The sequence below is a fragment of the Vulpes lagopus genome, chromosome 18 (assembly GCF_018345385.1).
Source record: "Vulpes lagopus strain Blue_001 chromosome 18, ASM1834538v1, whole genome shotgun sequence".
NCBI lineage: Eukaryota > Metazoa > Chordata > Mammalia > Carnivora > Canidae > Vulpes > Vulpes lagopus.
Window position 1 is genome coordinate 24,047,665 of NC_054841.1, and position 27,231 is coordinate 24,074,895.

The following is a 27,231-nucleotide window of genomic DNA, read 5'->3' on the forward strand; positions in this document are numbered from 1 at the left end:
GAGAGGCTTATGGAACTTTTTGCTGCACCTTATTCAGAATGGACCTGCAGAATATACAACCTGTTAAGCGAAGTCTAGAGCTGGCTCCTCAACCACAGGGCATCCACAACTTTTGCTGCAATTGCTCAGCCCCTTTTGATTCAGTATCATCCTTTTTGGTATGTGGAACAAAGATCCTGGGGAGCTGGCTTATCCTTCTTGCTGTGTATGTAAATAATAAACTATTTAAATTGAAAAGTGGCTCATTGTATCTTTACAATGTAGAATAAGTTAGGCCTTGGCCTTGGCTTTGCCATATCTTGTCTTTTTTTTTTTTTTTTAAGATTTTATTTACTTGAGAGAGAGCACAGAGGCAGAGGGAAAGGGTGAAGCCGACTCACCATTGTGCAGGCAGCCTGATGTGGGGCTCAATCCCAGAATCCCGAGATCATAACTTGAACCAAAGACAGACGCTCAACCAACTGAGCCACCCAGGTGCCCCTTGTCTTGCACATATAAACTGCCAGCTGCTTCTGGGTCTCGGTGTTTCCACACTCAAACTTGGCAGAAAAGTAAAGACTTATTTCCCCAAATGGCTGAATTCAAACTTCCAGAATTGAAATTTGTTTTTTTAGCTCTTATTGACCTGATCTGGGTCATATGCTCATCCCTGAACCAATCACTGGGGCTAGGAATTTGGAATGTATTGGTTAGTTTGAGCCATTTAAAGCCATTTAAAGTCATTCCTGGAATGGGGTTGAAGTCAATCCCACTCAAACCACATGGCTGAGGATTCAGTGTCCTATTAGGAAAGAGGAGAAAGGAAAGGTGGGATGGAGGCCAGGAAATGGCAAGCAAAGACCATTATCCCTATTTTCTTTACCAGAGCAAGGAGGTCTGTGCATATTTGGGGGAAGGGCAGGGGGGTCTGAATGCATGGTTGTGGAGGGTATGGCTCCTGAGGCAGGAGAGGGATTCAGAGACAGGAGGCTGAACAAGAGGAAGCCAATCTTTAGCCTTTGGGTTGTAGTTCTAGTTTATACCTTGGTCTTGTTTTCCTAACAGGATGGCCTTTGCAAGGGTGTACATTTATGGGTAGGGGACGGAAGGAAATTGAGAGAGCTGGAGGCACAGTCCCGGAAATCTGTTTTCAGGGCATTATAAAGGCCAGATTTCTGGTTCCTTTTGGGCCCTTACAACACTGGGGTGCAAGGGTTGAGGAAGGAGCTGGTGGGGGTCTCCAGGAACAAGTGACAGCTAGTACAGGAGACAGATGGTGAGAACTCTGGTTTCTGGACCCAGTGCCACCCTGATTTGCTCTGTGATCCTGGGGCAGGAGCTGCTCTTCTCTGAGACTTCACTTCCCAATCTGTACAATGATCTAGATCAGGCCTTTACTATTTTTTCAATCGTAAGGATGCCTTCAATTATTTTTCCTACATGCCACTGCCTTCCACTTACCCTATTTAATGAGTTGTTATTGTTCATTTTTAAGTTTTTATGTAGTTTGTTTTATGGTGAAAATTTTATACAAATATAGATCGAGCCAATGCTGTATCTTTACTTTTTCCTTTTGTTTTTATAGCAACCTTTCTTTTTTCTTTCTTTCTTTCTTTCTTTTTTTTTTTTTACTCTGTTCTTACGTGTCTTATGCTGATTTTCTTGAGTTCTTTACTTCTCATCCAGGCCATATCTTGCACATTTATGTTTGGGTTCATTTCTCTTTGCATGATCCAAGAAATTATAAATTTTATCTGTTTTGCTATCACCAAGGTGGGTTCAAGTCTGAGGACAAAGATAATTGTCTGGTGTGTTTCTGTACATTTTGGTTAGTTTTTCTCAAATTTCTGGCTTAGGTTCTATTGCCTTCCCAGGGTAAAGGACCTCTGTGACCATTTGTTTCTGCAGGAAGACTAGGTGTGTCATAAATGTCCATGCTTGGTTGGTTACTTGTGTCATATATAATATGGCTGCTCGTCAGGCCACCAGGAAGAAAAAAAAAATCCTCGGGATCCCTGGGTGGCGCAGCGGTTTGGCGCCTGCCTTTGGCCCAGGGTGCGATCCTGGAGACCCGGGATCGAATCCCACATCAGGCTCCCGGTGCATGGAGCCTGCTTCTTCCTCTGCCTGTGTCTCTGCCTCTCTCTCTCTCTGTGACTATCATAAAAAAAAAAAAAAAAAAAAAAAAATTAAAAAAAAAATCCTCAATCATGTTTAAATATTTTATATACTAGTCAGTCTGTGATTTTTGCTGTGTGTTTCTGTCTCTCAAATTTGTGTTAATGAAAGTCTCACAGAACTGTCCTTCAGACTTTTGCAGGAGGCAAGAACAAGCTATGGAAGGATTTGGGAAAGAATTGATCGTGCTTCGTCCAAAATACGTCTTGAATCCAACTACTTCTCTCTCCCACTCTAGTCCAAGCCACCATCTTCTTTCCCCTGTTTGACTGCAGCATCTTCTCACTGGTCTTCCTGCTATCAGCCTCGCTTCCTCCAATCCATTCTCCACTCAGTGGTCAGAAGGATATTTTTGAAATCTTAATTATGGTCATGTTCCAACTCTTCTTGAAACCCCATGGTGGACTTCCTATTGCTTTTAGAATAAAAATCCAACCTAGCATCAATGGTTCACAAAGGCCATTTGTCCTTTGCCTACTTTCCCAGTCTTACCTTTTATTCATTTCACTCCACATTGGCCTCCCCCATTGCAAACTCAATCCCCTCCTCACCATATACACCATTTACTATTGCCAGTTCTTTATATCAGTGGTTCCTTCTCATTTTTTAGGTCTCAGCTTAAATACTACTTCCTCAAACAGGCTTTCCTTGACTACCCAATCTAGTCAATAGTAGGTCCTCTGTCGTTCACTGTCATTGCTCTTTGTTGCCCTCATAGGTCTAATCATAACCTCTAAATATTTTGCCTGACTACTTCTATTTTGTATGACTCCTTGCTAGACTATAAACCCCAATATGGGAGCAACTGTGTCTATCTTACCACCATTATTAGTGGACATTTGCCTTTTTCTTCCCATCCAGCATCCAATCACCTTTGCCTTCACTCATATGATTTCACCTAGCTACCTTCAGGGTGCTGTCCTAAGACATACTTAGTAAATTCATCATCTGACTTCTCACAGATCTTTTTCTCTTGCTGTCCTACACACAGCCAAGAGGCAGGCATGGGGCCTAATCTCAATCAATCACATGCTCTTTCCAAGAACATTAAATCTGGGCAGCTCTGGTGGCTCAGCAGTTTAGCGCCGCCTTCAGCCCAGGGCATGATCCTGGAGACCTGGGATCAAGTCCCACATCAGGCTCCCTGCATGGAGCCTGCTTCTTCCTCTGCCTGTGTCTCTGCCTCTCTCTCTGTGTCTCTCATGAATAAGTAAATAAAATCTTTAAAAAAATAAATAAAATTTAAAAAGAACATTAAATCTTAAATGACACAATGCAAGGCCATTAAAAACTTAATGTTCACTCATTCCATTGGTGGTACCTAGTTGACCTGACAGGTGGCTCCTGCTTCCCAGACCCTGTGTTGTTTACCTGGGTCCTAACCATTCCAAGTCTGGTTCCCCAGTCTTGTCTTTGGCTCTGTGACCTCCCTCAAAGCCTCCTAGTTAACTTCTTAAAGATGGCCAGAATCAGGGGCACCTGGGTGGCTCAGTGGTTGAGTGTAGGCCTTTGGCTCAACTCATGATCCCAGGGTTCTGTGATTGAGTCCTGCATCTGGCTCCTCGTGGGGAGCCTGTTTCTCCCTCTGCCTATGTCTCTCTCTTTCTTTCTCTCCATGTCTCTCATGAATAAATAAATAAAATCTTGAAAAAAAAAAAAAAAAAGATGGCCAGAATCAGTTTGCTGTTTGGAATAAAAGAAATATATAGACTGTATCTTCACAGACTAGCATAGGACCTGGCAAAGGCAGGTATTCAATAAATGCACCCAGTTTGTGTGACTTAAAGCTGGTTGCTTAATATCACAGAGCCTCAATTTCTTCCTCCTGGGTAACCCACATATCATCTGGGACCTCTGGCTTCTCAAGACAGAAATCATCTTGCTTGTTCCTTTATTATCTCCCTTCTTTCAAATCTCTACCCCTCCTTCTCAGCTACAACAACCAAACAACTCAACACAACTCAACCCAAATTCCTCTCCTGCTTAATCACAATGTCTAGACCTAACATTCAGATTCTAGTTATGCTGTTTTCTAGCTAAGTTTCTTTGGCTTCAGTTTCTTCATGTGCATGTGGTAATGGGGAAGTTATAGTAGCTGTAATAGTATCTGTAGATAATGAGATAAAACATGTAAAGCACTTAAAATGATGCTTAGCACATAGTAAGCATGCAAATACTTGCTAGCTATTATTACTATTTTAATCTTTTTGTTGCATAAACTACTAGATACTTATGCCTTCACGATAATGTTCTTTGTTCTTCAAAGTACAGTTTCTAACCACTAGCATCAGAATAGATGAAGAGTAGGGGTTCCTGGGCTCCTTCCCAGACCTAGCAAATCACAGTTTCAGGGGCAGAGCTAGGAAATTTACATTTGAAAAATATATCTCCCAAATGATTACTCATTTTTTAAAAGATATTGAGACATAACAGACATACAATAAAATTCACCCATTTAAAGTATATAGCTCAGTGGTTGTGGTATGTTTACAGAATTGTATAATCTGATTTTAGAACATTTTCATCATCCTGAAAAGAAATCCTGTACTCCTTAGCAGTCATTTCCTATTCCCACCCCCTCAACCACCCCAGCATTAGACAACCACTAAGTTGGCTTTTTGTCACTATAGATTTGCCTATTCTGGACATTTCACATAAATGGAATTATATAATATGTGGCCTTTTGTGTTTGGCTTATTTTATTTAGCATATTTTAAAGTTCATCTATGTTGTAGCATGTATCAATACTTTTTTTTTTTTACCCAATTATAGTCCATTAATAGACCACATTTTGTTTATCCATTCATAACAAACAAAATGGATATTTGTTTTGTTTCCACTTTTTAGGTATCATAAATAATAACTATGAACAAGCTATGGGCAGTCAAGTATAAGTTTTTGTGTGGATATATGTTTCTCTTGGATTCTCTTTTTTTCTCTTGTATTTCTCTTGGATTTTAGCTAGGAGTTGAATTGTTGGGTCATATGGCAACTCTATGTTTAACATTTTGAGTAACTACCAAACTGTTTTCCAAAGTGGCTATAGCATTTTACATGCCCACCATGAGGGTTCCAATTTCCCCACTTCCTTACCAATACTTGTTATTATTTAATTTTGATGAGACTCAATTTATTTATTTCATCTTTTGTTGTCTGTGCTTTTGGTGTTGTATCTAAAAAAACCCTTCTAAATCAAGGTCATGGAGATTACTCCCAGGTTTCTTGTAGGTGTCTTATAGTTTTAGCTCTAATATTTAGGTCTATGATCCATGGAAACTCATGTTTAAGAACCAACAAATTGGGTCTATCTATAATGGTTCTTCCCAAAGACAATTTTCACCCTACAAAGAATGTTTAAGTCATCTATTAGGATAATGTAAACAATAATGAAACAGCTAAATAATGCATATCAAGCACTTGGTATGCACTAACCATTTTACATTACATAATCTTGTTCAATCTTCATTATGGGTTTGTGTTATAATAACCTCCACTTTTCATGATATAATACACTTTACTCTATGATGATGTAATACATATATCTCCTTTAATGTGAAAGAGGATAGCAACACTTATATGGTTAGAAAGGAAGGTTATCAGACTAAATAAGCTCATGTGTGTTAAAAGAATGGCACAGTGCTTGGCAGAACAGGGCTCAAAGGATGAGGGTGCCTTTTCTATTGTTTCATGATTACCTCTTCCACTGAAAACCCACCCCTCCCATTGGTCAAGAAATCGATCAGCTCCAAGGCTGATTTTTGTATTCTCCTAGCATCTTGCTCCCCCTTTTCCTTCTTTCATTATGATTTGTGATTTTACTTTTATTTGTGTTATTTTTAAGACTATCACATCTCCAAGTTCCATAAAGGCACTGGGTGCAATTTTGTCACTGCAAGATTCCCCAATACTCAGTATAGGGCTGGGGGATATAGTGATCTTTTATTTTTATTTTTATTTTTTAGTGATCTTTTAAAAATGCACACTTGACTACATCACTTTTTGGTTTAAAAGCCTCCAGTGGCATATGGATTACACTATGAATAAAGTCCAAATTCTCAACCATGGCAAACAGGTCCCTGATTGGTCACTACCACTCTCTCCACTTGGAACACACTTGTTTTCTTTCCCAAACACATCTTGCTGTTTCCTGAATCAGAGTCTGTTTCCTTCACATGTCAGCTCTTATTAGTTTCTCATTTGGATCTCAGCTCAAATGTCATGTCTTCCCAGAGCCTTCCCTGACCACGCTGTCCAGTGTTACCAACACACTTCCACCAAGTTATTCCTGATCATACAACCTGTTTCATATTACTCACAGACCTGAACTTTCCTTATATATTAATTTAATATTATTATAGCTAACAGTTAAGCACTCACCATAAGTACTTTTCATACATTAATTAATGATGTGCCACTTAATGCTTTTCAACGAGCTCTCCAAAGTCCAAAATTGATTTGTAGTGCTTGTAGTGTAAACACTCTCATCCAGAGAGATTTCAAGCTACCAACGTGACATCACTGAACGCCAATTTGGGAGCTGATGGGCAGCAGCAACCATTATACAGTATTGCCATAGTAATATAGCAGTAGTAAATAACCTCAAGAGCACAGATAAAACAAAAATGTAGTAAAATAATTAGGAAATAAGGAGTTTTGAGTATTTATTACCTTGTTTTAATATAACTTATTTAACTGTAAGTTTATATAATTTAATTTTTGATAATGGCTTATAAAGGACCTGCAAAATTTCTTAGGCATTCCTCAATCGTTTCTAGCGAGCCCATACGGATGGGCAGGCTAACGACTAGCATATTTTCCAGATGAGGGACCTGAGACACAGCAAGGTTAACTTGTTCAAGGCTGCAGAGCAAATAAATCTATACTCCAAAATGTATCTTCAGAACCCAATAAAATGCTTGGCATAGCGGCGTTGTTCAACAGTTGTAGAATACATAAATGAATACATATTTAATTTTCTTTAAAAGCATAAAAGGAAACATCCTAACTTTGAAAACATACACACAAGAATGAAATGAACAACTCTTCAATACTTGCTCACTAACCTAGGGAGATACACCTTCCCGTGTCTACTTTCGGCAGCACAGAGGGCTTTTACCATACACCTGCTGTTTTAGGAGACGTCGCTCAATCCTTTGCTACGAGCTTGAGACGCCCGGCTCTACGTCGCCCCGCCCCGTCGCAAGGCATCCTGGGAGCGGTAGTCCCCAGTCTGGGCGCTCCGGCGGCAGCAGCGAGGCGCGCTTGACCGTGGAACTACAGAGGGTGGCGCGCAGGTCGCTCGCTTGGCTTTTCCGCCTCACGTTTCCCTCCCGCCTGCGCGCCCGCCCCAGCTATCATGGCGGCTCCCTTGGCTCTGGTGGTGGTTGTGGCCGTGACCGTGCGGGCGGCCTTGTTCCGCTCCAGTCTGGCCGAGTTCATTTCTGAACGGGTGGAGGTGGTGTCCCCACTGAGCTCGTGGAAGAGAGGTGAGGCCACTGGCTGGAGTAGGTGGCCAGGCCCCGCCTGTGCTCTCCTGGCCTCAGTGAATGGGAGGCGGGGGCAGTGGCCTCTAGCTCAAGATTCTGAAGGAACTGACCGGCTCTGGCGTCCTCAGAGGGCGAGAGGGCGGGGCTGCCAAAGGGAGGGGGCGTGGGACTGTGGGGCTAGGTTTGGGCCCTAGGGGCCGGCTCACCTGAGCTGTGGGGAGTTGAGGGGGTGTGTCCCACTCGTGTCCAGAGCAGAGGGGCGTGGTCTGAGGAAGAAGAGGTGTAAGAAAAGGGAGTGCTGGGTGGAGTGGGATTTGCAGAAGGGATTGGGATATGATGAAGGATCGCACGTGGTTCTCCCCGGGGTATGGTCCAGTGTGTGAGGGGAGTCCCCAAAGAGGGGAGCAATTTTGCCTAAGCGAGTAGAGTGTGTGAGTGTGCTTAGACGCCTGTTCTCAGTCTGGGGCTTGCCGTGCCGCATTTCCTACTGGTTGTTCTTAAGTTCTTCATCAGGCACGGTTTTCTACCAGCGCCTACAATGAGAGTTTGTGCTGAAGGATCCACAGGCTAGTGGGAGAGACAGGTAGTTATAATCCTTTTTGAAAAATGTTCAGTGTACATCCCGTTCCTTCCTTGGAGTTTCGAGAAAGTGTCCTCTCCTTTTCCAGTTTTTTTTTTTTTTTTAAGATTTTATTTATTTATTCATGAGAAACAGAGAGAGGCAGAGACACAGGCAGAGAGAGAAGCAGGCTCCGTGCAGGGAGCCCGATGTGGGACTCGATCCTGGGACTCCGGGATCACACCCCGAGTCAAAGGCAGACGCTCATTGGGCAGCCCGGGTGGCTCAGCGGTTTAGCACCGCCTTCAGCCCAGGGCGTGATCCTGGAGACCTGGGATCGAGACCCACGTCCAGCTCCCTGCATGGAGCCTGCTTCTCCCTCTGCCTGTGTCTATCTCCTCTCTCTCTTTCTGTCTCTAATAAATAAACAAAATCTTAAAAAAAAAAAAAAAAAAGGCAGATGTTCAACCGCTGAGCCACCCAGACGTCCCTCCTTTTCCAGTTTCCTAAGGATGTGGGCTCTATTGAAGGATGTAGAATTTGGAAAGGGGTAGAGAAAGGAGAGTTCCAGGTGGCAGAAGATAAAATGTAAGATAAAATGTTGAAGGATGCAAAATGTACAAAGTGGGGGCATAATGGAAAAGGGGTTAGGTTAGGGCTAGAATTTAAAGATCTTTTAAAAAACCTTTTTTTCTGAAGTACAATATACACACAATGCACATATAGAAAGTGTAGAGTGCAATGAATTTTTACAAATTGTATATTCATGTGGTGCACCCAGATCAAAAAGTAGAACATTACAGAAGTTGCAACACCCCAGAAGTCCTCTTTGTGTCCTAGAACTTTATTTATTTATTTTAATTTTTATTTGTTTATGATAGTCACAGAGAGAGAGAGAGAGAGGGAGAGAGAGAGGCAGAGACACAGGCAGAGGGAGAAGCAGGCTCCATGCACCAGGAGCCTGATGTGGGATTCGATCCCGGGTGTCCAGGATCGCGCCCTGGGCCAAAGGCAGGCGCCAAACCGCTGCGCCACCCAGGGATCCCTGTCCTAGAACTTTAAATGCTTGAGTGTTGATGTTACTCTATAGACATTTTGGAATGGGGAATGATGTAATGAATGATTGTTCAATGAATAATTTGAGCTTTGGTTTCTAAAAATACTTACTACATATTAAAGACTATGGTAAGCTTTTATCCTCTAGTTATTCTATGTGTTAGATGGTGTTATTTCCATTTTATAGATGAGGAAACTAAAATTTAGAGAAGTTAAGTAATGTGTCCAGGTTTTCCAGTTGACAAATGGTTAACAAAGGTAGTAATAATTCTTCTGTGTGATGGGGAGAATTTAGACTTGATAATCCTTGAATATAATATTTACATATAATTGTTGAACAAACTGACGTGTTTGGGTTGAAGCCACTTGATTCTTGCTGCTTCTGGATACCACAAGCCTCAGGGCAATATTAGGCCCTCTTTTCTTTGTTCTCTTAAAGCTTTATACATACCTCTATTAAGAGCATTTCTCACTTTTTATCATAATTATTTGTTTATCTCTGGTTTCTCCACTGTACTATGAGTTCCTTATCCATTCCTAAATCCTTTGTGACTGGCATAGAGTAGTTGCATCATTACCATTGAACAAATACTGAAGAAAAGAAAACATAAGCTCTGGCTACGTATAGGATGGACAAGGTGAAGGATCCAAAGATGAAGCAATGTAGTGTGGTGATTAAGAGTACAGGGTCTGGGACCTTTTTTTTTTTTTTTAAGTTAAACCCCAACAGAGCATTTGAACTCATCACCCTGAGATCAAGACCTGAGCTAAGATCAAGAGTTGGACACTCAACTAACTGAGCTACCCAGGTGCCCCAGGTCTGAGATCTTTAAAAGGGTTTGAGTCTTTTTTTCCTCGGCCACTTATATCTGTGTGATCTCCAACATCAGTTTTCTCATGTGTAAAATAGGGAGTTATAATAGGTACCCCATTAAATGAGATAATCCATGTTGAAGCTCTTAGCACAATAATGAAAGCCAAAATAGCTCATTTTAAGATTTTGAATTTAAAATAACAGGGAGAACAGTGGTGATACTGACTGAAATATGTGAGTCAGAAAGGATAGCGTAAGTGTTGATGTGTGTATAAGGTAATAGTATGATATTCAAAGGTTTAGATCTGGAGCTTGGGGCCAGTGTCAGAGCTAGAGAGAAATTTGGTGTCACCCATCTAAATCTGATTGGGTCAGGATAATTATTTGTCCTGTTTCAAGCAGAGATACTGGGTGGAGGGAGGGTACAACATCTGTATCACTTGTCTTCAGAGTATACTTTGAGATGGGATATTTTAAAAAGCAAATGATTGGGATCCCTGGGTGGTGCAGCTGTTTGGCGCCTGCCTTTGGCCCAGGGCGCGATCCTGGAGACCCGGGATCAAATCCCACGTCGGGCTTCGGTGCATGGAGCCTGCTTCTCCCTCTGCCTGTGTCTCTGCCTCTCTCTCTCTGTGTGACTATCATAAATAAATAAAAATTTTAAAAAAAAAGCTGCATTATGCAGCTGCTTTTATAAAAAATAAATAAATAAAATAAAAATAAAAAGCAAATGATTGTGTTTAACCCTAAAAGGCAGGCATTTTAAAAATATTTAAGTAGGAGCCCTTCTGGTTTCACATGACGTTCATTATTCATCCATTTCACATGAGTTTTTTGAGTGGCCAGTTGTTTGGGTGAAGGGCTGTGGATCCAAATAGATTTTGATGAATGGACTGATTTTTTTTTTTAATTTTTTTTTTTTTTTTTTTAGTTTTATTTATTTATGATAGTCACAGAGAGAGAGAGAGAGAGAGAGGCAGAGACACAGGCAGAGGGAGAAGCAGGCTCCATGCACCGGGAGCCCGACGTGGGATTCGATCCCGGGTCTCCAGGATCGCGCCCTGGGCCAAAGGCAGGCGCCAAACCGCTGCGCCACCCAGGGATCCCTTTTTTTTTTTTTTTTTAGAGAGAGAGAGTGTGTGTGCATGTGCACATGCTAGCACGGTGGTGGGGAGGGGCAGAGGGGGAGAGAGAATCTTAAATAGGCTCCGTGTCCAGTGCAGAGCCCAACTTGAGGCTTGCCCTCAGGATCCTGAAATAATGACCTGAGCCAAAAACAAGAGTTGGACAGTTAACCAACTGAGCCACCCAGGTGCCCTTCACTCACTGATTTTTAATAGGAATAAATGAGAGGCTGTATACTTAGGAGATGATTCTTGTCTTCAAATGTCTAAAGGGTTTTAAATTAGCGTGTTGTCAATTCTTTCATGTGCAGATGACAGAATCCCGACTCAGACTGCCCAAATTATTTTTTTTAATAATAAATTTATTTTCTATTGGTGTTCAGTTTACCAACATAGAGAATAACACCCAGTGCTCATCCCATCAAGTGCCCCCCTCAGTGCCCGTCACCCATTCACCCCCACCCCCCGCCCTCCTCCCCTTCCATCACCCCTAGTTCGTTTCCCAGAGTTAGGAGTCTTTATGTTCTGTCTCCCTTTCTGATATTTCCTACCCATTTCTTCTCCCTTCCCTTCTATTCCCTTTCACTATTATTTATATTCCCCAAATGAATTAGAACATACAATGTTTGTCCTTCTCCAATTGACTTACTTCACTCTGCATAATACCTTCCAGTTCCATCCATGTTGAAGCAAATGGTGGGTATTTGTCATTTCTAATGGCTGGGTAATATTCCATTGTAAACATAAACCACATCTTCTTTATCCATTCATCTTTCGATGGACACCGAGGCTCCTTCCGCAGTTTGGCTATTGTGGACATCGCTGCTAGAAACATCGGGGTGCAGGTGTCCCGGCGTTTCATTGCATCCGAATCTTTGGGGTAAATCCCCAACAGTGCAATTGCTGGGTCGTAGGGCAGATCTATTTTTAACTCTTTGAGGAACCTCCACACAGTTTTCCAGAGTGGCTGCACCAGTTCACATTCCCACCAACAGTGTAAGAGGGTTCCCTTTTCTCCGCATCCTCTCCAACATTTGTGGTTTCCTGCCTTGTTAATTTTCCCCATTCTCACTGGTGTGAGGTGGTATCTCATTGTGGTTTTGATTTGTATTTCCCTGATGGCAAGTGATGCAGAGCATTTTCTCATGTGCGTGTTGGCCATGTCTATGTCTTCCTCTGTGAGATTTCTCTTCATGTCTTTTGCCCATTTCATGATTGGATTGTTTGTTTCTTTGGTGTTGAGTTTAATAAGTTCTTTTTTTTTTTTAAGATTTATTATTTATTCATTCAGAGACAGAGAGAGAGAAGCAGGCTCCATGCCGGGAGCCCAACGTGGGACTCGATCCTGGGTCTCCAGGACCACACCCCGGGCCGCAGGAGGTGCTAAACCGCTGTGCCACCAGGGCTGCCCCAGTTTAATAAGTTCTTTATAGATCTTGGAAACTAGCCCTTTATCTGATAGGTCATTTGCAAATATCTTCTCCCATTCTGTAGGTTGTCTTTTAGTTTTGTTGACTGTATCCTTTGCTGTGCAAAGGCTTCTTATCTTGATGAAGTCCCAATAGTTCATTTTTGCTTTTGTTTCTTTTGCCTTCGTGGATGTATCTTGCAAGAAGTTACTGTGGCTGAGTTCAAAAAGGGTGTTGCCTGTGTTCTCCTCTAGGATTTTGATGGAATCTTGTCTCACATTTAGATCTTTCATCTATTTTGAGTTTATCTTTGTGTATGGTGAAAGAGAGTGGTCTAGTTTCATTCTTCTGCATGTGGATGTCCAATTTTCCCAGCACCATTTATTGAAGAGACTGTCTTTCTTCCAGTGGACAGTCTTTCCTCCTTTATCAAATATTAGTTGACCATAAAGTTCAGGGTCTACTTCTGGGTTCTCTATTCTGTTCCATTGATCTATGTGTCTGTTTTTGTGCCAGTACCACACTGTCTTGATGACCACAGCTTTGTAGTACAACCTGAAATCTGGCATTGTGATGCCCCCAGATATGGTTTTCTTTTTTAAAATTCCCCTGGCTATTAGGGGTCTTTTCTGATTCCACACAAATCTTAAAATAATTTGTTCTAACTCTCTGAAGAAAGTCCATGATATTTTGATAGGGATTGCATTAAATGAGTAAATTGCCCTGAGTAACATTTACATTTTCACAGTATTAATTCTGCCAATCCATGAGCATGGAATATTTTTCCATCTCTTTGTGTCTTCCTCAATTTCTTTCAGAAGTGTTCTATAGTTTTTAAGGTATAGATCCTTTACCTCTTTGGTTAGGTTTATTCCTAGGTATCTTATGCTTTTGGGTGCAATTGTAAATGGGATTGACTCCTTAATTTCTCTTTCTTCAGTCTCATTGTTAGTGTATAGAAATGCCATTGATTTCTGGGCATTGATTTTGTATCCTGCCATGCTGCCAAATTGCTGTATGAGTTCTGGCAATCTTGGGTTGGAGGCTTTTGGGTTTTCTATGTAGAGTATTATGTCATCGGCGAAGAGGGAGAGTTTGACTTCTTCTTTGCAGACTGCCCAAATTATAATAAAAAGTGAACCTCCTGGCCTTTGTAACAGAACAATCCAAGGTAGATCCTGACTTCAGGCCTAACTGGATCCAGAGACTCTGTGATCTCATCAGGACTAATTCTTTCTCCATCTTGGCATGGACTGCGTTCAGGACAGCTCTTCTTGAATATTGGTAAGATTGGCCCCTAATAGTATCCCTCAAAGTATCAGGTCCCTTGGAGAGGGTGACTGTTCTTCAATAAGCATAACAAAAACCTTGGAACCAAGTCACATTGAACTTATTTGAGTAATATGCCAATTTGTAAGCCAATTACTGTGGTCAGCCTAAGTCACGTATCTGTTTCTACTTCTGGAGCTCCTGACTGGCCCAGTGGTGGAGCGTGTGACTCCGTATCTTGATGTTGTGGGTTCATGCCCCATGTTGGGTGTAGATATCACTTAAAATAAAATCTTTAAAGGGATCCCTGGGTGGCGCAGCGGTTTGGCGCCTGCCCTTGGTCCAGGGCGCGATCCTGGAGACCCGGGATCGAATCCCACGTCGGGCTCCTGGTGCATGGAGCCTGCTTCTCCCTCTGCCTGTGTCTCTGCCTCTCTCTCCCTCTCTCTCTCTCTCTCTGTGACTATCAAAAATAAATAAAAATTTATTTTAAAAAATCTTTAAAAATATATAGGGACACTTGGGTGGCTCAGTGGTTGGGTGTCTGCCTTTGGCTCAGGGCGTGGCCCCAGGGTCCCAGCATCAGGTCCCACATCGGGCTCCCTGCATGGAGCTTGCTTCTCCCTCTGCCTGTGTCTCTGACTTTCTTTCTTTCTCAGTCTGTGTCTCCTATGAATAAATAAGTCTTAAAAAAAAAAAAAAAAGGAAAACCACAGTGCTGCTACTAGAAAAGAGGGAAATTGATGCTGGGTGGCAAAAATAACAGATAGCTATAATAGGAAAGACCTCTTTCCTATGTCACTCATTTCTACAGACTATTGGTTTATTTGATAGTCCAACAAAAATTTACAGAGATTTCTTGCTTGACAAAATGCAAGCATGTGTTTCTTAGTTCAGTGAAAATAATAACTAACACTGATGTAATGCTTTCTATGTAACAGGCCCTGTTTGAAGCATTTTAGATATGTTTAAGAACTAATTTAATCACCAAAATGGCTCTAAGATGTAAATGGCCCTACATGTTAATTTTTTTTTTTTTAAGATTTTATTTATTCATAAGACACACACAGAGAGGCAGAGACAAGGCAGAGGGAGAAGCAGGCTCCATGTAGGGAGCCCGATGTGGGACTCGATCCTGGGACTCCAGGACCATGCCCTGGGCCAAAGGCAGGCACCAAACTGCTGAGGCACCCAGGCGTCCCAAGCCCTATATGTTAATACCCCATTTTATTTTTTTTACTTTTTTTTTTTTAATTTTTATTTATTTATGATAGTCACAGAGAGAGAGAGAGAGAGAGAGGCATAGACATAGGCAGAGGGAGAAGCAGGTTCCATGCAGGGAGCCCAACATGGGACTCGATCCCAGGAGATCACACCCTGGGCCGAAGGCAGGCGCTAAACCGCTGAGCCACCCAGGAATCCGCACTTTTGGAACTTTATAAAATCATATTTGGTCTTTTCCTCAACCTTGACCTAGTGGTTAGGAATCAGTATAGGCTTAGCTTCTTGGGTTCAGGGTAGAGCCCAGGCTATTAGCGCTTATTTAGAAACCTACCTCCAATGCAGCCATGAGGATCAGGGTTAGGAAGAACACTCTGACAGCATTACTTTAAAAAAAATCAGGGCAGCCCAGGTAGCTCAGTGGTTTAGCGCTGCCGTCAGCCCAGGGCCTGATCTCTCTCTCTCTCTCTTTCTGTGTCTCTCATGAATAAATAAATAAAATCTTAAAAGAAATCAAAACCTTTATTGTTAAAAGGGAGAATTAGTAAGCCACACACAACAGTGTATTGTTCAGTGAATTATGATAAGGTGAACACTTTTGTAGCCATCCAAATCAAGAATCAGAACTTTGCCACTTAATCCAAAAGCCGTTCTGTATCCCCATCTCAGTCACAGCCCCCTAACCCCCTTCATTAAGTAACTATTATCCAGAGTTTTATATTATAGTCATGACATCTTTGCATTCTTTTTGTTTTATTGCTCGAGTGTCCCTAGTCACTACAGTTTAGTCTTGCCCCTAAACAAAAGTTGTTGTTTTTTTTTTTTGTTTGTTTGTTTTTAAGATTTTATTCATTTATTCATGAGAGACGCACAGAGACGCAGAGACATAGGCAGAGACAGAAGCATGCTCCATGCAGGGAGCCTGATGTGGGACTCAATCCTCGGACTCCAGGATCATGCACTGGGGTCAAAGGCAGATGCTCAACCGCTGAGCCACCCAGGCGTCCCTAAACAAAAGTTTTTATATGTGTTTTAGGTCTCCCTTAATCTTTAAGGTCTCCGTCCATCCCATCTTTTTCTTATTGTTGAAGAACCCAGACTGACCTGCAGAGTTTCCTATAGTTTGGGTTTTACTGATTGTAGATTCATGGTACAGTTAACATGTTCTTGCATCCTCTATATTTCCTGCAAGTTGGCACTGGATCCAGACGCTGGATACTACTACCTTTTTTTTTTTTTAGATTTTTACTTGAAATAATTTTAGAATTACAAAACATTTGCAAAGAGAGTACAGAGAGATCCATATACTGTTCACCTGGCTTCCTTTAATGTTTACATCTTACATAATCAAGGTATAGTCTTGGAGACTAAGAGAATAACATTGTTATAATACTGTTGAACAAACTGTAGTTGTTCAGAGTTTACCTTTTATCCCATTGTTCCTTTTTGTTCTAGCATCTGATTCAGGATGCCATATTGCATTTAGTTGTTATGTTTTCTCGTTCTTCTCCCATGGTTGAGAGTTTCTCAGCTCTTCATTGTCTTTTATGACCTTGACACTTTTGAAACATACTGGTCAGGTATTTTGTATAATGTTCCCCAGTTCCCCAGTTTGAGTTTGTTTAATGTTTTCTCATAGTTAGATTGAGATTATGGATTTTGGAGAAGAATCCCACTGAAGTGAAGTGATCCTCAATGTATTGGATTGGGTATATATCTTATTGAAAGATCTTATTACTGGTAATTTATGCTTAATCCTTTGGTTATGATAGTACCTGTCTTGTTTCTCTACTGTAAAGTTGCTATCCCTTTTTAATTCATAAATATTTGGGGGATATATGTAGGGGCTCTGTAAATATCTTGTTTCTCATTAAGTTTTTGCCCACTACTTTTTGCACTTGTGGGTTGATTTGCCTGCACCAATTATTACAATGGTGTTCTAATGTTGACTCTTCTATTTCCCTCATTCCCTCTTGATTTAGAATTGGGATTCTTCTGTAAGGAAGAGTTGTCCCTTCTTCCTTATTTATTCAGTCATTTATTTTATATCTGTATGGATTCATAGGTATTTATTTTATTCTCTGGATTATTGTCTATATTTATTTTGGTGCTCAAATTTTTCCATCTTTGGCCATTGGGACACTTTCCGGAACCACAAGATGCTTTCTTTAGGCTTATCCAGTCCTGAAATCAACCACTCCTCCAAGGAACCCTGCCTTCTTTTATTGGATGTTATTTAGAAAGCAAGATCTGGATGCTAGGTGTGTTCATTGCTATGGGAATGACACTATCTTGGGCCTTCTGGACTAGAAATATAAGGATACTACTTCTTTTGAACAAGCTGAATGCATATGCTTCTTGATATGAGAAGCTTAAAGACAATGTCTTATGCTAAATGATATGTTTTTATGATCAACCATTGGAAAAATATATCAAGATAACTAAATAAGAATTTTTGCTTCATTCAATTTATCAGTTAAGAATTTAGGCACTTTATTAGGGTGCCTGGCTGGCTCAGTCAGTAGAGCATGTGACTCTTGATCTTGGGGTTGTAAGTTCAAGCCCCATGTTGGGTATAGAGATTACTTAAAAATAAAATCGTAAGAAGTTGAGACACTTGGGACGTGTGGGTGGCTCAGTAGTTGAGCGTCTGCCTTCGGCTCAGGGTGTGATCCCAGGGTCCTAGGATTGAGTCCCACATCGGGCTCCCCATAGGGAGCCTGCTTCTCCCTCTGCCTATGTCTCTCTGCCTCTCTCTGGGTGTCTTTCATGAATAAATTACTTAAATCTTAAAAAAAAAAAAGTTGAGATACTTTAGCTGAAAAAAAAACTTATATTTTAGAATAATTGGCAATAATTAATTAGTTTTTATAGTTAACTATTCTGAAAATTTAGTTGTTGGAAAAGAATTCCATGAATCAGAAATTTTATTTAATTTCTCTGGTGTACTTTTCACAGATGTTATTTTGGGGTGTACTCTAGGAAGAAGAATGGCTTAAAGTTATGGATTCTTTGTGTTGTTGGGTTTTTTCTTTTTAAATGAGTATTTTGTTTTTTCTCCCATACAGGCATTTTATGAAACATATTTTAAAATGTTTCCAGCAAAACATTATTGGGACCTTGTTATATATGTTAGAATTTGGGGCCCCTGATTATTCTTTTATACATGGAGTAGATTCACTTTTATATTCTAGAGGGTTTTGTTACTCTATAACTCAGATGTTCCCAAATGTACTGTAGACCATTCCAAAGTTTTCAATCTTGTGCACCAAAATATGGGCATTATAAAAAGTTTATCATAAAGATCAATTTATTCCAGTGAAAATATTTTGAGTTTATGCTCTTCCTATACTTTTTAATGCTATAGATGGTGGTAGTAAACGGTAGTGTTTTGGTTTTTTTTTTAATGTTTTTTACATGAGGTTGACTCTTCCCTCAGGTCAATTATCTATTAAGTAATATGAGATCATATTTAATCATGAAGATAGCAGAGCCATATTTCAGGTACTTGCCAGAGAACACATTAACAAATTCATAGGTGTACAATATGTAGCAAAGGCATATCTGAGAGAAATTATGTTTCGGACAACTGCCTGAAAGTATACAATTTGTTCTTCTGGCTACATACTGAAGAATCTCCCTCTGGATTAAACCAGTGAAGAATGATGACCCTGGACAGCATCTTTTTGGTCCTTTGTTGAGTTGCTTTTACTGCTCTGTGGTCAGATGCTATTGGCTAAGTGGGGAGTTACCCTGTGAAGTGGCCTGATGAATCATGTCCTTGGGTCTACAGTAAAGCTATTAGTGAAGGGTTTAATAATTGTGTTACACAGCAACCTCTTTATGTGGCTCCTTGGGGGAAGTTTCTTTTTGGTCCTCATATACGGATGGGTTATAGCTGTCTTGAGCAATAGCATTTGTTTTATTTTACAGCCAGTATGTGTAACTGTGTAACTATGTTTCTTTCTAGGGTGGGTCCATGAAGTTTAAAGCCATATTTAAAACCCACTCATTATAAATATATAGTTTTTTTTTTCTTCAAATGGGCTTTGTAACTTTGGTTTTGTTTTGTGTATCTTTGAATTGGTAATTCAGTCACAGGTTTCAAAAATCAAAGGTACAGAAGACTATATGATTAAAAGGCATCTTTCCACACTTTCCTTTAACCACCCATTTGTGTTCCCTGGAGGGACCAGTTTCTTACATGTACTTCTGAGACATTGTAGGCATATATAAGCTCATACATTTTGTAGTTTCTGTTTGTCCCTTTCATATTTTTTCTTACTCTTCACTCAGTGTCTTTTAAATTTTTCCTGTTTCTTTCTAGTAATTATGAGTTAATGCTCATTGCTAATGATTCAGAAAATGAAGAAAAGGTAAAAGAAACCAAATATTTTCTATAATCTTATCAGCAGAGATGGTTACTAGATTTTTAAATTTTTTTTTAAAGATTTTATTTATTTATTCATGAGAGACACAGAGAGAGGCAGAGACACAGGCAGAGGAAGAAGCAGGCTCCACGCCGGGAGCCCAGTGTGGGACTCGATCCCGGGTCTCTAGGATTACACCCTGGGCTAAAGGCAGCACTAAACCGCTGGGCCACAGGGGCTGCCCTATTTAAAAAAAAAAAACAAAACATTTTTTTAAAGATTTTATTTATTTATTCATGAGAGACAAACAGAGAGAGGCAGAGACACAGGCAGAAGGAGAAGGAGGCTTCATGCAGGGAGCCCAATGTGGGACTCAATCCCGGGTCTCCAGGATCATGCCCTGGGCTGAAGGCAGTGCTAAAATGCTGAGCCACCGGGGCTGCCCTATATTAAAATTTTTAATATCTAAGTTTTATGCTTATTTTGAGATATTCTCATTGAATACATATATTCATTTTCTCTCAGTTAAATGGATTAAGGCTTATAAATATTTAAATAAAATTCGATCATATTGACATGCTGTGTTATGTCCTGCTTTTCATTGAAGAATATTTCACAGACATCTTTCATTCAGTAAATGATTATCTGTAATATAACTTTTAATTTTAACTCTTAACTTTGAAATAATTTTAGATTTTCAAAAGGTTGCAAAAATAGTACAAAGAATTCCTGTTTACCCTTCACTCAGCGTCTTCTAATGTTAACATCCCACATAGTACACTGACCTAAACCAGAAGATTAACATTCATACAGTATTAATATCTATTATTAGAATTTTATCAGTTGTATCACTAATGTGATCCAAGATTTTTGTGGTCCAAGATTCAGTCCAAGATCCCACATTACATTCAGTTATTATGTATCCTTAGTCTCTTCCAATCTGGGATACTTCCTCAGACTTAATATTTTCTTTCTTTTCTCTTCCTTTCTTTTAGAGAGCATAAGTAAATTGAGGGGAGGGAAAGAGGATCTCAAGCAGATTCCTTGCTGAGCACAGAGCCAGACCTGGGGCTCCATCCCACGACCCTGAGATCATGACCTGAGCCAAAATCAAGAGTCGGACTCAACCAATTGAGCCACTCAGGCGCCCCTTAATACTTTTAAAGAGCACTATCCGGTTATTTTGTCTCTTGATTTGGGTTTGCCTGGTGTTTTCTCATGATTAGATTGAAGTTATGCTTTTTTGGCAAGGATACACATTTTTGGCATAAGGACCACAGAAGTGTTTTTTTCCCTACTCAGTGAATCATTTCAGGAAGTACTTGATGTTGATAGTGTGAACTGTTCAATGTATTGCTGGTGATCTTAACTGTGGTCACACAATTAAAGTAGTGAATGCCAAGTTTGTCCACGTAAAATTATTTTCCCCTCGCAAATATGGTTTCTCATATTTTTACTCACTGATTTTAGTATCCCTGACAATCTTGTCTTTCAATATTATTACTGTGGGGTCTGCCAACTGGTGATTTTCTATTTCCATCTTTCCTTCTACATTTGATATTTATCATTCTCTGTAAGAAAGAGCTTTCTTTTCTCTTCCACTTATCTATTTATTCAGTTATTTATATCACAGTATGATTTTTAACTATAAAGTGTTTCTATCTAGGTATCTATACATACACATGTATACATATCATAATTTATCTAGGTAAATCTCTATTAATGGAAATTGGGATTATTTTTTATTTTTCAGTCTTCTGAGCACTGTAATAAACATAGTTATTTCCCTAGGATAAATTGTTGTAAGAACAATCATTTCAGTGTCAAAAGACATATACTTTAAAAGTACATATTTCCATGTAGAAAAGTTAATACACGTCAGTCAAATATGCAGCACATAAAAGTGCCCATTTCCCCACACTAGGAACAGCATTTCTCACCAGCTTCTAATTTGTCGTCATATTTTGGGGAATAGAGCAAAGTATACATAAAGGGAACACTTTTTAGAGTAGGTAGAAATTACAAGGAAATCAGAGAAAGGTCATAGTTTAACGTAAAACTTTCTCCTGAGAGTTGCCCCACAGTGGAAAGGAATGCTCTTTATGGAAAAAAGTTCCACATCATCTGAAGTGTTCAAGGTTTACAGCCACTTGCTGGGAATGAGGTAAAGGGGGTTGGACATACCGTGAGGCCCTTCTTGTTCCTGGGAGTATCTAACTCTTTGGTCTTTGGCCATCTGCATATGTCTCTGAAGTAAGAGTGAACTTGGATGTTTTTACTTTTCAGTGGTTGAAGGCCTCTCACTGTTGGACTTGGGAGTGTCTCCGTATTCTGGAGCAGTATTTCATGAAGTAAGTGTTCTTGTTTTCTTTTCTGAGTACTAAGAGTAGTTTATAGTCACAAATACCAAAGTCTAACCTCTGTTTTGTACAAATATTTGAAAAGATCTATTTTTGAAAATCATGTTTAGAAACAGACCTTTTTTAGATGTCCTCTGCATAGGAAGGAGATTTCACAATTGCAGTGGAACTGATCCAGATTAAGATTGTAATTTGAGAAAGCAGATGAGACTTCTGTAGAAGTTACCATTTTTATTGGCAAATAAATTGTAAAAAGTTCCCAGTTCACAAATACGTTGTACGCTAATTGTCATGTAATTGTTTTTTTTTTGGAACATGCTTTCTCATGAAAACTGTGTCAGCAGTGCTGGGTTTTTTCTTTTATTTTTTTTTAAAGATTTTATTTATTTATTCATGAGACACAAAGAGACAGAGAGGGGCAGAGACACAGGCAGAGGGAAAAGCCGGCTCTATGCAGAGAGCCTGACTTGGGACTCGATACCGGGTCTCCGGGATCACACCCTGGGCTGAAGGCGGCGCTAAACCACTGAGCCACCCAGGCTGCCCAACAATGCTGGTTTCTTAGAAAGTCCACAAGAACCTATTTAACCCATAACATTAGTTCTTAAAACAGTAAAATCATTCTTAGGTCACCATTATCTCTTGCTTGGGTTCCTGCAACAGCTTCTTGACAAGGCTTTCTCCATTCAGTCTTGCGCCTTTACTTTTTATTCTGCAGCCAGAGTCATCTTTCTGAAATGTGAATCTGAATGTTGTTAGTGTCCTGCTTAGTACCTTTGCTCACCACTGAATCCAAGATAAAAACCAGACAGTGGCATACAAAGCCCTGTGGGTCCTGCTTACATTAACCACATTTCTTTCTTTTTTTTTTTTTTTTAATATTTTATGTATTTATTCATGACAGACACAGAGAAAGAGAGAGAAAGAGGCAGAGACATAGGCAGAGGGAGAAGGAGGCTCCATGCAGGGAGGCCCGTGGGACTCAATCCCAGGTCTCCAGGATCACGCCTTGGGCTCAAGGCGGCACTAAACTGCTGGGCCATCAGGGCTGCCCTAACCACATTTCTTTCCACTCTCCCTTCCCCATTACGTTTTTTAAAATTTTTTCCCCTCCTCATTACTATTAGCTATATCGTTTTAAAGTAGAAGTCTTCTAATTTGAATTCTTAACCCCTCATTATTTATTTATTTATTTAACCCCTCATTTTTACAATTGTCTCCCTCACACCTACTTTGAGAACAACTTTTTTCTTTCTTTTCTTTTTTTTTTTTTTTTTTGTTCTTCTGTCTAGTTTTCTGAAAGCATTCAGCCTGGTTCTCATGAAGATAACAACTAGCTTTTGCATTCTTATTTCATTAGTTTTGTATTACTATCTAATTGAACCACAATAATAAGAACTGCTAGCAGAAACAGGGACAATTTAAGACTCTTAATAAGCACACAATTCAGTTATTGGGAACAGATGTGTGTGGGCATATGAAAGCATAGTCCACTAGCCATGAGGGCTTGGTGTGCAGTAGTTGTTAGGCAGTATGTTTTCTAGACAGAATAGGAACCCCTTGAGAGAGTTCTCACATATTTCCATTATGCCCCAATACTATAATCTCTCTTACCTATGTGTTTTTGCTCATTTTGTTGTCCCTTTATGGAGGGCTATTTTTCCCTCTTTTTGTGATTGGCTCTATTATTTAGATATTAACTTAGATTTTACCTCCTTCTAGAAGCCATTCCTCATCACCTAGACTGATTAGTTGTTCTTCCTGAACATCTTCCAGAGCATCTTGTGCTTATACTTTTAGTGGTTCATATATTACTCTTGAAATTGCCTAATACTTGTTTTACATATCATGACATATATTCCTCAGAACAAGTACTGGCAACTTTTCACTCAGTATTCCTAGTGCCTGACTCTACACCCATATATGTATTCCAATCCCTCCCTTTCTTCTCTCTTTTAATAAAGTTTTGTTAACTACATACCCAATGCCAACTACCCTGCTAGATGCTAGGGATACAAAACAAGACACAGTCCTTGGCCTCATGGTATTTATTTCTGAGAGCAACAAATAGTAAATAGTAAAAAGGAAACAGATTTCAGAGCAAAGAATATCACCATAAAGATGGTTATTTCATAATATTATTCAATTCATCAAGAGAACATAACAATCCTAATGTTTATGCACCTGATATCAGAGTTTCAGAATACATAAAGATTGACAGAACCGCAGGAGAAATAGATGAATCCACAATTATAGTCAGAGATTTCAATATCCCTCTCTCAAGGATTAATATGATAAGCAGACAGAAAATCAACAAGGATGTGGAAGCCTTGAATAGGATGTCAACCAACTTGACCTCGTTGACATTTATAGAATATTCTATTCAACAATAGCAAAATACATAATCTTTTCAAGTGTACGTGGAACATGTACAAGATAGACCATATTCTGGGTCATAAAACAAGGCCCAATGAATTTAAAAGGATTAAAATCATACAAAGTATATTCTCTGACCTCATGGAATTAAATAAAAAATTAATACCAGGAAGATGTCTGAAAAATCCCCAATTATTTGGAAACTAAGTAACATGCTCCTCAATAACCCATGGATCAAAGAAGAAATCAGAAGGGAAATTAGTATATTGAACTGAATGAAAATGAAAACACACCAATCAAAAAAAAAAAAAAAAACAGAAAACACACCAATCAAAATATGTGGGATGTCACTAAGCAGTACTTGAGGGAAACGTATAGTGCTAAATGCCTCTATTGGAAAAGAAGAAAGGTCTCAAATTGATTACCCCCATTTCTACCTTAAGAAACTAGAAAAAGAAGATAAATTTACCTCAAACTAAGCAGAATAAAAGAAATAAGATCTGAGTGGAAACAAACAAAATGAACACAATAGCAAAAAACACTGAAACACAATTAGTTCTTTGAGATGAACAATAAAATTGATAAACATTTGGGAACGAGGATATATATTCAATATCTTGGTTGACTTCATGAGTGTATACATAGGTCAAAACTTATCAAATTGTGTACTTTAAATATGTGCAGTTTATTTTATACTCATTATACTTCTATAAGCCTGAAGTTAAGAAAAAGTGGGGGCAGCCTGGGTGGCTCAGGGATTTAGTGCCGCCTTCAGCCCGGGGCCCGATCCTGGAGACCTGGGATCCAGTCCCATATTGGGCTCCCTGCATGGAGCCTGCTTCTCCCTCTTCCTGTCTCTCTCTCTCTCTCTCTCTCTGTCTCTCATGAATAAGTAAATAAAATCCAAAAAAAGAAAAAAAAAGTGGGATTTCAGTTAAATCATAAATAAGTACATGTAGAAAAATAAAACTGAGTACAGGGATAAAAAGTGATGGTCATGTATGTGTCCGTATTTTATAGTGTGTTCAAGGAAGACACGCCAAGGAAGTGAAATTTGAATAAGTGATCTAAATGAAGTTAACAAGCCATATATGATGACTTCCCTGATTTGGGAATGTGGTTGGCATTTGTGAGAAGAAGGCAAGTGTTGCTAAGGCAGAATGAGCAAAGAGGAAAATATTAAAGACAAGTTGTGAGAAGTTAGGAGTCAGATTATGTAGCAGTTTTTATAGACATGGTAGTTCAGATTATCTATTTTTAATATAATTATTTTTAATGTCTAGAATTTATAATATGAAGGTGAGAGCTTCTTCCCAGACTCAAGTTTATAAATTCTCAATTGGCTGGTGAGCCCAGTTAGGATACTTCTTGTCTGATTTAGTTTCTAGGAAGACTTTGTTCAAATCCTCAATGGTCATTTGATCAAATGGAATTATGTTCTTCATCTTCTCCAGCTCTATCATATTCCTCATTCCTGAAGAGAGACCAAAACTCAGCACAACTTTTTACATCTTTTTTCGTCAGCATCCTGGAATAGGAAGATCATTTAACTTCTCAAAGTCATTTGCCAAGCCAGCCTTTACCACACTGGCCATGTGTAAGTCTAATTGATAGCAGGTAGATTCTTAGGTAGAGTAGCCAGCTTGGTGGTAAGGGTCTCATTCCAGGACTTTAGGAAGTTAACAGTGGTCTTTTGGTCTTGGGTTATGATCTCCCTAAGGATTACTCAGTAAATGCCTTTCATTTTTATTTTTATTAATTGATTGATTGATTTAAAAGATTTTAAGTAGTCTCTGCATCCATACATCCAGCATGGGACTTGAGCTCATAACCTCAAGATCAGGAGTCGCATGTTTTACCGATTGAGCCAGCCAGGTGCCCCTAAATGACTGTTAGAACAAGTTTTTGCTCAGCCATCTTGAGATCCTTTACCAGCCCTGGTGGCCCACAGTAGCAACTGGATTTTGTTTTTACTATGCTGAGAAAATGGAGACTTTTAAACCAGGAGAGAAGTGATTATATTTATTTTACATTTAAGAAACACTGCTGTGGGGATCCCTGGGTGGCGCAGCGGTTTAGCGCCTGCCTTTGGCCCAGGGCGCGATCCTGGAGATCCGGGATCGAATCCCACGTCGGGCCCCTGGTGCATGGAGCCTGCTTCTCCCTCTGCCTGTGTCTCTGCCTCTCTCTCTCACTGTGTGCCTATCATAAGTAAATAAAAATTAAAAAAGAAAAAAGAAACACTGCTGTGGATACTGTGAGGGGAATTGACTGTAGGGGCAAGAGGTAAAGCAGGGAAAAAGATTAGGATGGATGCTTAGGCAGTAGTCTAAGCAAGATGATGGTGGCTTGTAACAGTGTGGTAACAACAAAGATGATGAAAAGTGATTAGACTCTTTAAAAAAGTACTTAGGGTAGCCGGGGTGGCTCAGCAGTTTAGCACCGCCTTTGGCCCAGGGCGTGACCCTGGGGTCCTGGGATGAGTCCCACATCGGGCTCCCTGCAGGGAGCCTGCTTCTCCCTCTGCCTGTGTTTCTGCCTCTCTCTCTGTCTCTCATGAATAAATAAATAAACTTATAGTTATAAAAACAATTAAAAATAAAATTAAAAAGTAATTAGAGGGATGCCTGGGTGGCTCAGTGGTTGGGTGTCTGCCTTCGGCTCAGGGTGTGATCCTGGAGTCCTGGGATCAAGTCCCATATCAGGCTCCCTGCATGGAGCCTGCTTCTCCCTCTGCCTATGTCTCTGCCTCTCTCTGTGTCTCTAATGAATAAATAAAATATTTTTTAAAAAGTAATTAGATTTTAGTCATATTTTTCGAATTAGACCTATTAATAGATTTTATATGAGATATGAAAGCAAGAGAGAATTCAAAGATATGATTCAAAGATAGTACATTCTTGTCCTGAACAACTGAGTGAATGGTGATATAATTTAGTGAGATGAGGCATACTGAGGGAGGAGCAGGTTTTAATGGGGTGGGAAATAAGAGTTCAGATTTCACCATATTAAGTATAAAGACATCCAAAT

General features: G+C 39.8%; 2 protein-coding genes across 3 annotated transcripts in view; one reads left to right on the forward strand and one right to left on the reverse strand.

The window, feature by feature from the left end:
* Nucleotides 1-7,324, reverse strand: part of TP53INP2 (tumor protein p53 inducible nuclear protein 2) — a 32,810-nt gene extending 25,486 nt beyond the window's left edge. Inside the window, exon 1 of one of the 2 annotated variants that reach the window (XM_041733083.1) lies at nt 7,221-7,324. The gene's annotated coding sequence lies outside the window, so the exon portion shown is untranslated. The remainder of the gene's footprint in view (nt 1-7,220) is intronic. The other variant, XM_041733084.1, reaches the window with a different exon arrangement.
* Nucleotides 7,325-7,486: 162 nt separating this feature from the next.
* Nucleotides 7,487-27,231, forward strand: part of PIGU (phosphatidylinositol glycan anchor biosynthesis class U) — a 92,424-nt gene continuing 72,679 nt past the window's right edge. The window contains exons 1-2 of the mRNA XM_041732955.1: nt 7,487-7,643; nt 21,752-21,816. Of these exons, the coding sequence (XP_041588889.1) occupies nt 7,514-7,643; nt 21,752-21,816 (195 nt within the window). The 5' untranslated portion in view covers nt 7,487-7,513. The remainder of the gene's footprint in view (nt 7,644-21,751; nt 21,817-27,231) is intronic.